At 43.6% G+C, this 11326-nt stretch overlaps 1 protein-coding gene across 1 annotated transcript in view; it reads right to left on the reverse strand.

The window, feature by feature from the left end:
* LOC309522327 (venom factor-like) overlaps positions 1-929 on the reverse strand; it is a 69054-nt gene extending 68125 nt beyond the window's left edge. The window contains exon 1 of the mRNA XM_082205591.1: positions 783-929. Within this exon, the coding sequence (XP_082061717.1) occupies positions 783-853 (71 nt within the window). The 5' untranslated portion in view covers positions 854-929. The remainder of the gene's footprint in view (positions 1-782) is intronic.
* Positions 930-11326: the final 10397 nt, after the last annotated feature.

An 11326-nucleotide genomic window follows, 5' to 3' on the forward strand; every position in this document is an offset into this window, starting at 1 on the left:
AATAAAAAAAAATTCCTTCCAGTAGCACCTTAAAGACCAACTAAGTTAGTTCTTGGTATGAGCTTTCGTGTGCATGCACACTTCTTCAGATACACTGAAACAGAAGTTGCCAGATCCTTCTATATAGTGAGAAGGTGGGGAGGGGTATTACTCAGAAGGGTGGTGGGAATGGGAGATTGGCAGGTAGCTGAGATGAGCCTGTTGACGACTCTTAACGACTGCAATAGGTCTTACAGGAAAAGGCAAGGGGTGAGAGGGTGAGAAATGGCTTAGTCATGTATAATGGGATAAGAATCCAATGTCTTTGTTCAAACCAGGTCTCTCCGTGGTTTTAAGTTTGGTAATGAGTTGCAATTCAGCAGCTTTCTCTTTCCAGGATTCTTCTGTCCTTCCATGGCTTCTACACTTCTTGTACAAAGAACATTTCTGCATATCAGAAATTCAGAGCCGGCCCTGCCAGTAGGCAGTGAAGTGGCTTGCTTCAGGCAGCAGACTTAGGGGTATGGTTGGAAGCAGCCAGTTTGTGATTATTTTAAATGATATTTCCATCACTATGGTGGTGAGGGGCCAGGGGGAGAGTGATATTTGGATTTTCTGCTGCAGGCAATCCCCCCCCCTCACAAAAAAACTCTTCACACTACATCTGAAGCAATTTTAAATCACCCCTAAAAGGACCAGATTCCTGAATTTGATGGATCTGCTCAGCTTCCCTGTACAGAAAACTCCCCTTGCTTAAGAAATGCGGTGCTGCTGTGAACTGCTGACATCTGACATGTACTTACAGTTGGCTGTGAGAAGAAGTCGGGAAAGAAACCAAGAGGGCAGCCACCAGGTAGAGAGCAGTCCCCTCCATGGTGATCTGGAGGAACAAGAGAGGCAGGTTACCGTCTCAGTATTTATCCTCTGAGCCCCTGTCCAAGCCCTTTTGCAATCTCTCTGTGTTTAATCAGTAAATGGGGAGGAGTTTGAGCAACCTGGGAATTTCAAAATAAATTAGCAAGCCTGTCAAAAATGACAACGATTTGTCTTTTTCCTCCCCCTTTTTTTTACAGCAACAGCTAAACAGTATGTTTGTGCAACCTGCTCTTGATAATCCTGGTGGGGGTTGGCATACTATGCAAACATGATCTGGGCCAATCCTTGGTTCAAAAGGCCGACTGAAAACTTTCTCTTTCAGACGCACACACACACACACACACACACACACACAAACATGAACACACACACCACTGAAGAGTCCAGTCCTGGGGCGCAGCTTCCCAACCAGTATCTATCCCCTAAGAAGGAAGTCTTGCGTGGTCAATAGCAACAAGAGGTCTTTCCAATTGCTTTGAACTTCTTGGCATCTTGGCATCTTGGCATCTTGGCTTGAGACACTTGTATCACAAGAGCCCTATGCAAATGTTTTTTGTTTTTTTTTTACTTATTACACACAATTATTTATTTACCTGGGAGAGACTGCGTGTGGGTCTTGGGCTCACCCATTGCCTCCCCTTTCCTCCCCCACTTATCTCACTACTGGTAACGAGAAAAGTTAAAGTGTGTGGAAGGGACAACAGGTCTACCAGATGATACAAACATCATCATCCTCATCACTGGATTGCTCCAGCCTCTCTGGGTGCATACCCTCCAACATTTCTCCGATGAAAATAGAGACATCCTATTCCATAATGATAATTTTACTATTTATACCCCACACATCTTTCTGGGTTGTCCAGCCACACTGGCCGGCTTCCAACATATATAAAAACATAAGAAAACATTTTTTAAAAAACCTTAAAAAAAACCCTTCCCTATACAGGAGTGCCTTCTGATGGCTTGGAGATCAAATAACTCCATACCCTCTAACATTTCTCCAATGAAAATAAGGACATCTTAAGGAAAAGCGGGACATTCCAGGATCAAATCAGAAACAGGGATGGCTTCTCTAAATGAGGGTTTGTGGGTGGCTTCCAACAAATATAAAAGCATAATGAAACATCAAGCATTTAAAACTTCCCTACCCAGGGCTGCTTTCAGATGTCTCCTGAAAGTCATATAGTTGTTTATCTCCTTGACATTTGACAGGTGGGTGTTCCACAGGGTGCGCACCACTACCAAGAAGGCCCTCTGTCTGGTGACTTCACTTCTCGCTGTGAGGGAACTGCCAGGAGGTCCTCGGAGCTAGAATACATTAAACCATACAAAAATATGATTAAAGATTATGCCATTTCAGTAACTTACCTAGGGATATCAACATATAATAACATGGTAAGCAACTTCTGTTTCCCTAAAGTCAGTCCTATATGACACAGAACAATCTTTCCCAGCCAATATGAACAAAACGTTTGCTTAAAGGAGAGTTGTCACTAATCCCAGCAACAAGGGGCTCAAGATATCAGGTCCTCAGATGTTCATGTGGAGAGCATTCCAACAAAAACTATACCAGGTCCTCTACCTTGAGGACAATGTCTAGTCACCACAATGGCATTTTTTGAGAGACAATGTTACACACAGCTGTGGAGATGGCAATATCCACATGGCCAGGGAATATTCTGCTTTTATTATTTTTAAAAAAATATAATGGTGAGCATGGAAACTCTAGGGAGTTGGAGGTGCAGAATGTAAAGTTATTAAATAAATAACCTGGAAGGGAGTGCACAAATGTCCTGCAAGTCCAAAGCGAGTCCCCAAATTGGCCCTAAATGCAATATCATATGGAAAATCATGTCTGCAAAGAGCCATGGCTAGGGAACAATTTGGGTGGTGGGAGCTCCAAAAATCCCATGTACATCCATTTCCTTAAAAGTGCAAATGGGAACTGCATAATCACAATTTGTGAATGGTCAGGTGTGTTTTTCAAACACATTTTGGCCCTTCTGCTGAAGTTCGCCAGTGGAAGACTTGCAGCTAGCTCTTTGCAAGTTACAAAGACCAGCATCTCCTGGCATGCTCTAACTGCTTCTTTATGCCTTTCTTTAAGAAAGTTTGGAGGCCAAAGGAATAAATGGAATGGGTTATGATGACTCTTTGCAGATAAAAGTTCCTAGATAAAAAAGATGTCAAACAAACAGCAATTTACCAATTATCCATGCAAATCAATCAAGAGTTAATCAGGAAATTCTAGTCATCAGCTGGATTCCAGTAACAGGTTTATTTTCTTGGCAACGGTATTTGGACAGAAATGGAGCTTGGACAATCTCCAAAGACATTCTGTCGCAACAAGTCTGCGTGTTTACTTCAGCCAAACATTCAGTACAGCTTGCTCAAAAGCAAGTGTCCTAACACGGGGAGTGAGAAGTGATCTATGGCTCTAGGTGCTGCAGGTGAGAGGCAGGAGGCCCCAAGGGCATTTCAAGAGGTCTCTAATTCCTCAAAGGACGTGCAGCATTCAATGAATTCAGATCCAGCTCCATCACTTTACTGCATTGTGGTTTTTTAATTGGTGGAGACAGCAATGTAAAAATACCTTTATCAAGATCCGTCATTTTTCACAGAGGAGGATGAGTGTTTTCAGGTTGCACAAATGCTGGACTCCTACTCCAGATGAGCCAAAAACATTTAAAGGGAAATATGTATGCAATGTGAATCCCCATCAATTTTGTTATAATGAACCGACACAGAAGGGTGTGACAAAATTATATTTTAGTGTGCTTTTACACAGGGCTTTTTTTTGCCCCAGCCAGAACTCTCTGGGAACTCAGTTTCAGCACCTCTTTTTCTAGAAAAATAGCACTGCTTTTACATGTGCCAGTGTCATTAGAGTTTTAAATTCCTTCTGTATAGGTACTTCTCTTGAGGAGCTGTAGTTGAAGGCATCTTATGGAGCTAACCAAGGGTTTATCCACCTTACCTTTTGCACTGTATTTCTAAGCACAGGTCCAAGTGTTTTGGGCTCTTTGCACGGGACAAGCGGGAGTGTGGATGAGACCTGAGTAAAAGAGATTCTGTGGCAAAAGTCTGGAAGAGACAGAACCTTAAGAGCACAAAAAGTATTTGTATATGGCTATATCATTAAAAAAACAACAACAAAGCAGATTGCAGCAATAAAGCCACACAATAAAACTATAAAAAGTTAAAAACAGACATCTTTGATTGTTTTATTACATTGCATTTATGTAAAATCCACATAAAGGTAAAGGGACCCCTGACCATTAGGTCCAGTAATGACCAACTCTGGAGTTGCAGCGCTCATCTCACTTTATTGGCCGAGGGAGCCGGCGTACAGCTTCCGGGTCATGTGGCCAGCATGACTAAGCCGCTTCTGGCGAACCAGAGCAGCGCACGGAAACGCTGTTTACCTTCCCGCTGGAGCGGTACCTATTTATCTACTTGCACTTTGACGTGCTTTCGAACTGCTAGGTTGGCAGGAGCAGGGACCGAGCAACAGGAGCTCACCCCGTTGTGGGGATTCGAACTGCCAACCTTCTGATCGGCAAGTCCTAGGCTCTGTAGTTTAACCCAGAGCACCACCCACGTCCCTTAAAATCCACATACATTTGTATAATCAAGGCAGGTTATTGACTGATCATAGAACCACTAAATTGCAGAGTTGGAAGGGACCCTTTGGGTCATCTAGTCCAACCCCCTGCAATGCAGGAATATGCAGCTGTCCCACATAGGGATCAAACCTGCAACCAGGGCATTATCAGCAGGACTCTCTAACCAGCCGAGCAATCCAGGTTGTGTGATTGTTACATGCTATTCGCGTTTGCACCAGTTCTTGGCTGCGAGTTCCACTGGAGGCCCTGACTTAAACAAAAACCAGCACCTCAACTGAACATGTATAAAAGCATACAACATAAAATGTTGTAACAGGTTACACCATAGCACTCAGGGTTGGATTCACCTGTTAGCAGAGGCCCACACAAGGATTTCTGATAGCCCAGGGGGTTTTCCCCATCCCCATCCCTCCCCTGGCACCCTCCAACAGGCTGGGCGAAGGCAGGTTTGGGAGAAGAGGACAGTTGTTCTGTCTGGGAAGCTGAAATGTTTGCACTGATGGAACAATTGCCATAAGGCTACACTGAATTCCCTGCAAAGACACTGTTTGTTGAAATGAGGTGGCCCTGGAGTTGTTTATGCAGCTTGCACAATATTGCAGTGGGTATCCTAGCTTCAAGATTCCCGGAACCGGGTCATGGACTGGGAGCATTAACCCGTCCTTTGGTAGCCTTCCCACTATGGGACGGGGAAAGAGATATTTCTAAAGCAGATGCAGATCAGAGTGTCATAGCAAATAATGCGCTGACATCGTGATAAAGTCACGGGCAAGTGACCTTTGATTGCTAAAAGGGGATGGCTGTGCTTTTGATTAGAGCTAGAGAAAGGAGAGGGGACATCAGAGAACAGCTTGTTGCATTTTGCAAAAAAAAAAAAAAAATTAGCTGGGGAACCTGAACCTTTTAGAAAAAGAGAAGCAGTCCAGGTCAGCACCCTTCATGTGACTGGTGTTGGCATATCTATATTTACGGGACCGCCTCCCCTGGTATGCCCCGCAGAGGACCTTAAGGTCCACGAATAACCATAGTTTAGAGGTCCCAGGCCCTAAGGAAGTCAGACTATCCTCTACCAGGGCCAGGGCCTTTTCAGTGATGGCTCTGACCTGGTGGAATGCTCTGTCCCATGAGACTAGGGCCCTGCAGGATTTAACCTCCTTCCGTCGGGCCTGTAAGACAGAGCTATTCTGCCTGGCCTTTAATTTGAATTCAGCCTTTTATTTCCCTTCCCTTCCCTCCCCCTCCCCCTCCCCTTTTATGAAGATTACCTGCTCTGAGACCCCACAGCTAATTCTCCCCTGGCCTCCTCGCTGGCCCAAGTAGGACTACCGTAATTCAGCCAGCTAGCCCTGGTGACTATCTAACGCTTATTAGATGGATTTCCCCCAAATTGATTTCTGAACTTTGAATCTTATTGTTATTCGTGTTTTTATACTGTATTTTATGCTGCTTCTACAATTAAGTGTTTTGAATTTGTTGTTAGCCGCCCTGAGCCTGGTTTTCTGAAATTTATTATTATTATTAATTTATTATATCTGCATGTTTATGAACTGCGTGTAGACCAGGGGTCAGCAATCCTTTTCAGCACAGGACCAGTTCACTGTCCCTCAGACCTTGTGGAGGGCCAGACTATATTTTTTTTTGGGGGGGAATGTACGAATTCCTATGCCCCACAAATAACCCAGAGGTGCATTTTAAATAAAAACACACATTCTGCTCAAGTAAAAACACCAGGCAAGCCCCACAAATAACCAAGAGATGCATTTTAAATAAAAGGACACATTCTACTCGTGCAAAAACACACTGAATCCCCGACCGTCTGCAGTCTGGATTTAGACGGCAATTGGGCTGGATCCGGCCCCCGGGCCTTAGTTTGCCTACCCATGGTGTATCTGCTGCAGGTTAGTTTATTCATACATGGATTTCTCTACATTTACCACCATGCCTAGCTATCGCTTCACATGCCCTCTGCATCTCCTCTGGTCATTTGCAAACTAGGTCCCTCATTTGCATATGGAGTTGGTCACTTTTCCTTCTCATTTAAGAAAAATGTTTTTTCTTATCCCTCCATCACAGGGAAGGGAAATGCCAGCTTCTGAAATTCCAGAGAACAAGGCCAAGAGTGTTTCCAGAGAAAAACTAAACAAACAGTTCTAATCAACAGCAGGGGGTGGGCGGGAACGGTGAGCCTTTTCAGATTACAGGGAAATCCCCTCATAAATTACCAAACTGGGGGAAAACACAACATTTCCTTCTCACATAAGTACTCATGCTCTGAAACCTTTTGGACTTGAGCCTTCGTTGACAGCAGCGTCCATTCTTGCAAACCCCGTGACACAGATTAGTCACTATGAAAAGACACTGTACTCAGTTGTGCAGTTATGTATTTTCAAACTCTGGGTGTAAGAGTCTTATTGTGGGGGCTGGTTTGGCTCTCTTGAGGTGATAAGGCATTCCTTCCTTTTATTTGCCCTTTTCTACCACAGCAGCAAAAAAGATCTCAGCCAAAGTAGCTTCCGACAAAGGAAACAGGAACGCATTTCAAAACCAAACAGTGCAAAATCCATTTCAGAAAAACATAGCGAAACAACACAGCAGCAAATATAATAACAAAAAAAACACATTCCAGTTTTATAAATATAGCAGTTTTCTAAACAACATCCGACAGCAAAAATACCGGTAACAAGGGAGCTCTACAGTTTCACCTCGTTCCTAGAAAAATCCCTCGCAATCCCACTCCTGCGCCATTTTATAAGCCTTCTCAGGGTGGGGTGAAGGGGGGTGTTGTACCAGAAAATATCCCGCCCCCATGATGTTGCTCTCTTCTGGAGTTATATTACAGACCTATACTTAAAAAGGCTTTGTAAACTTCCTGAAGGATCAGCCTGGGTATGTGTATCACTTTACAAAAGGCCCCTCTGATCTTGTCAGTAGACTAACCCATTCATGTCAGAACAACCTGGATGCGTTTTATGGCATTAATATACACAAAGCCCATGTGTTGTCTTTGTTAAGAACTTAACAGGGAAGAGGAGGAGAAAACTGGCTGCCCATGTCATTGCTTTGGGCTCCATCGGAAGGTCGGCAGTTCAAATCCCCGCGACGGGGTGAGCTCCCGTTGCTCGGTCCCTGCTCCTGCCAACCTAGCATTTCGAAAGCACGTCAAAAGTACAAGTAGATAAATAGGTACCGCTCTGGTGGGAAAGTAAATGGCGTTTCCGTGATCTGCTCTGGTTCGCCAGAAGTGGCTTAGTCATGCTGGCCACATGACCCAGAAGCTGTACGCCGCCTCCCTTGGCCAATAAAGCGAGATGAGCACCGCAACCCCAGAGTCGGTCACGACTGAACCTAATGGTCAGGGGTCCCTTTATCTTTACCTTTTATACCAGTCCAACCCTGTTGACATCATTGCTCTCTATCACACACCCCCGCCCCACAATCTTTCCCACAGGCATTTTATGACATGATTGACACCTCTGAATCAGTTTTCTTCTTCTTCCTTTTCCTGGTATGCCCAGCCAAGTTCCTTGCATAGCTCAAAGTCTCTAAGCTGAGGCCGCCACCACCTTTTATTTCAATTTATATGGCCCCAAAGGATTAGGTTCTCTTTGCGGTTTAGAAACATCAAATGTATACAAACACATCTAGAACTCTACACAACGAAACAGCAAAACCAGTTATAAAAATCAAAGTAGCAAGAACCATCTAAAATCAGTGTAAGTACTCAGATAGCTCAGTGGGTAGAGCATGAGGCTCTTAATTTCAGAGTCATGGGTTCAAGCATTTCAGGGGTTGGGCTAGATGACCCTCAAGATCCCTTCCAACTCTACAATTCTGTGGTTCCAAGGTACAACAATTGAAAACCAATGTAAAAGTAGCAAAGGGAAAACTGGTTCTGTTTAGACATAACACCACAAACCATAGCATACCCTCCAACATTTCTCCAATGAAAATAGAGACATCCCTTTCCATAATGATAATTTTGATATTTATATCCCACACATCTTACTGAGTTGCCCCAGCCACTGTGGGCAGCTTCCAACATATATAAAAACATTTAAAAAACAACAACCCTTCCCTATACAGGATTGCCTTCAGACAGCTCGGGGTTCAGATAACTTCATACCCTTCCACCTTTCTCCAATGAAAATAGGGACATCCTAAGGAAAAGTGGAACATTCTGGGATCAAATCAGAAACCAGGACGGCTTCTCTAAATCAGGGACGTCCCTGGAAAATAAGGACACTTGGAGGGTCTGCCATAGTGAATCTTTGGCCTGCATACTCACTTTTCCTCTAGTACAACCATAAGGAGGAGACTGAAAATCTTTGCTTCCACTTTGAATTGACAAAACAGTTGCTGATATGTCACACACACAAACAAACTGTGGTTAGTCTTACCTGTGGTTTAGAAAAACAAACCAACTTTTGCTTATGATTCTTGCTGGTTTCTCTAAACCTTACGTAACAAAAAGCACATTTCTCGGTTTGGGCAAAACTGGTATCTGTGGTTAGCTGAAAACAGAAGATGAAACTCCAGTCTTCTGCATGCAGCAGAAGGAACCCAGAAGCCCACAAGTCCCAGCCTTTATACACATAATCGAAACCATCGCTTTACATGACATACAAGTCAGGTCAGGGTAAACTCTAACTGCAACATGCCGTATATTGTCAAACATTGACTCCACTTGTATGTCACACTGCCCATTAGTACATACCAGATGCAAATCAGATACTGTCAAAATATATTATTTTCAAATGGTCTATAAATATCAGAGTCACCAGCTTCTGTAGAGCATTAACACCTGCAGTCGGATTTTGCAGATTTTGGGGAGCAATCTGGTTGCAGCTCTAATTTGGGTGAAGAGAATATTACAATCCTAGAACTGTAGAGTGTGGGGGTCATCAGTCCAACCCTTGCAATGCAGGGATCTCAATGAAAACATCCAAGACAGATGGCCAAAAGTCTGCATTTTTTAGCAACGCAGTTGTTGAACCTTTCCCTTCCAAATTATTTGTGCAAAAACTGCTTGCTTAGCTTAGAGTCATAAATTCACATTCTTATCTCTCCACTGGTCCTGGGCCATTTAATTGAGCAAGCTCCCGTGTTTTCCTCAAGAAAACATTCTTAATAAAGAGGCACCTTCTTCCACACCTTGACTGCTGCCTGCTCCCAGCCTAAAGGTTGTTCAGGGTTGCTAAAGAATTTTTAATTTAAATATTGCATTTATAAACTGCAATTTCTTATAAAATAATAGTGGAAGAAGCTCCGAAGCAGGGGACTTGAAGAGAGCAATATTGGCCTGAATATAAGCCTCACTTTTTTTCCAAATTCTGACTGTGAAAATTTAAAGTGCGGCTTAAATTCATGACCTTACAAAAATTGGCTTTTACGATATTACTATAGGATTTTCTTCTACATTTGCCATTTACAGGTGTGAGTGCCTGTGGAATTTTAAGGGAGCTGCTTATATTTGGGTATTGTCTTTTTTTCTCTCCCCCCTCCCTGAATTTTAAAGGTGTGGCTTATTTGCAGGTGCGGCTTACCTCCTGCAAGGCTCCCCACGCTGCAGATGTCTGCCTGGCGCGGGGGGCGCTCTGCTTCAGGGCACCCCTCGCGCTGGGCAGCAGGCTGCTATCCGCAGCCTAGACATCCCTGCCGGACCTCCCGTAGGGCTGCCTAGGCTGCGGATGTGTTCCTGAAGCCTGGAGAGTGAGAGGGGTCGGTGCGCACCGACCCCTCTCGCTCTCCAAGCTTCAGCAAAAGCCTGCATTCGCCCCATAGGACGCACCCAGATTTCCCCTTCATTTTTGGAGGGGAAAAAGTGCGTCCTATAGGGCGAAAAATACGGTATATTCAGGCGAATACGGTAGTTGTTTCTGGGGAAGAAGCAGACATTGAAGAATACGGGGAAGGATTGAAGGGTACACAATAATTTAGATTTGATCTTGAATGCACACTTACACAGTCTAATGTGTCCTTCCCAAACTGTTGTATCAAATCTTCACCATTAACACATTAGACCCCAGAATAAAGTCTCTCTCTGTGTAAAAACAGTGGTAAGAAACTCTGGATTCACTTGCATTTTCTCTCCTTCACAGAACCTTGGTTTCCTTTTATTCTACCATAATCGGGCAGAATAAAATAGCTTCCTTGCTTGTAGACACATCTCCTGTTCTTTTCCCCTGCCATCTGTGAGAAAGCAAAACAAAATGTTCCAACTACTGTCTTGCTCCACCGCTGCTTACCGGCTCCATTCGATTCTCTCTCTTTCCCCTGCATTTCCTTGTAAGTGCACCATCTGTTCTAGCTCAGTTTTAAGTTTATCCCTGAAAGCAAATGGGCACTTTCCTACATGTCCACACATTTGTGGCCAGGGGGAGAAGGAGGATATTGTTGATTATGTATTACATTGCATCCTGTATACTTCCCCCTTTTGAAAGAGATTTTGAAAGGCTTTTGAAAGAGATTCTTCAGTGAGTTTCCTTTAAACAACAGGGTATCAATTTATAGAGATACTGTAAATATGTTGCCTGTAAGGTTTCTATGTTTGCTGCAGCTGCCCAAGAGATCAGGAAAAAAAGTTATTGAACTAAACAGGTCCAATGTAGGAATCACCTATATTACAATGCATCTGTCAACTGGTTAATGTTTTTTTAGCAACCATCAGAAATTTGCAATTACATTTGACTATCTACCCCTGCCTCCCGTCTCTGTTGTTTCCCTGTGTCAAGTTATTAGACCTGTGTTCCCATTCATGCACACTGATGGTGTGCTTTAAATGAATAAAATCTGAAAGAGCATTAGAAACATAAGGTGATTGGCAAAGAATTAACATGACACAAGAG

This window comes from Podarcis vaucheri (genome assembly GCF_965113315.1).
Source record: "Podarcis vaucheri genome assembly, chromosome: 17".
Lineage (NCBI taxonomy): Eukaryota > Metazoa > Chordata > Lepidosauria > Squamata > Lacertidae > Podarcis > Podarcis vaucheri.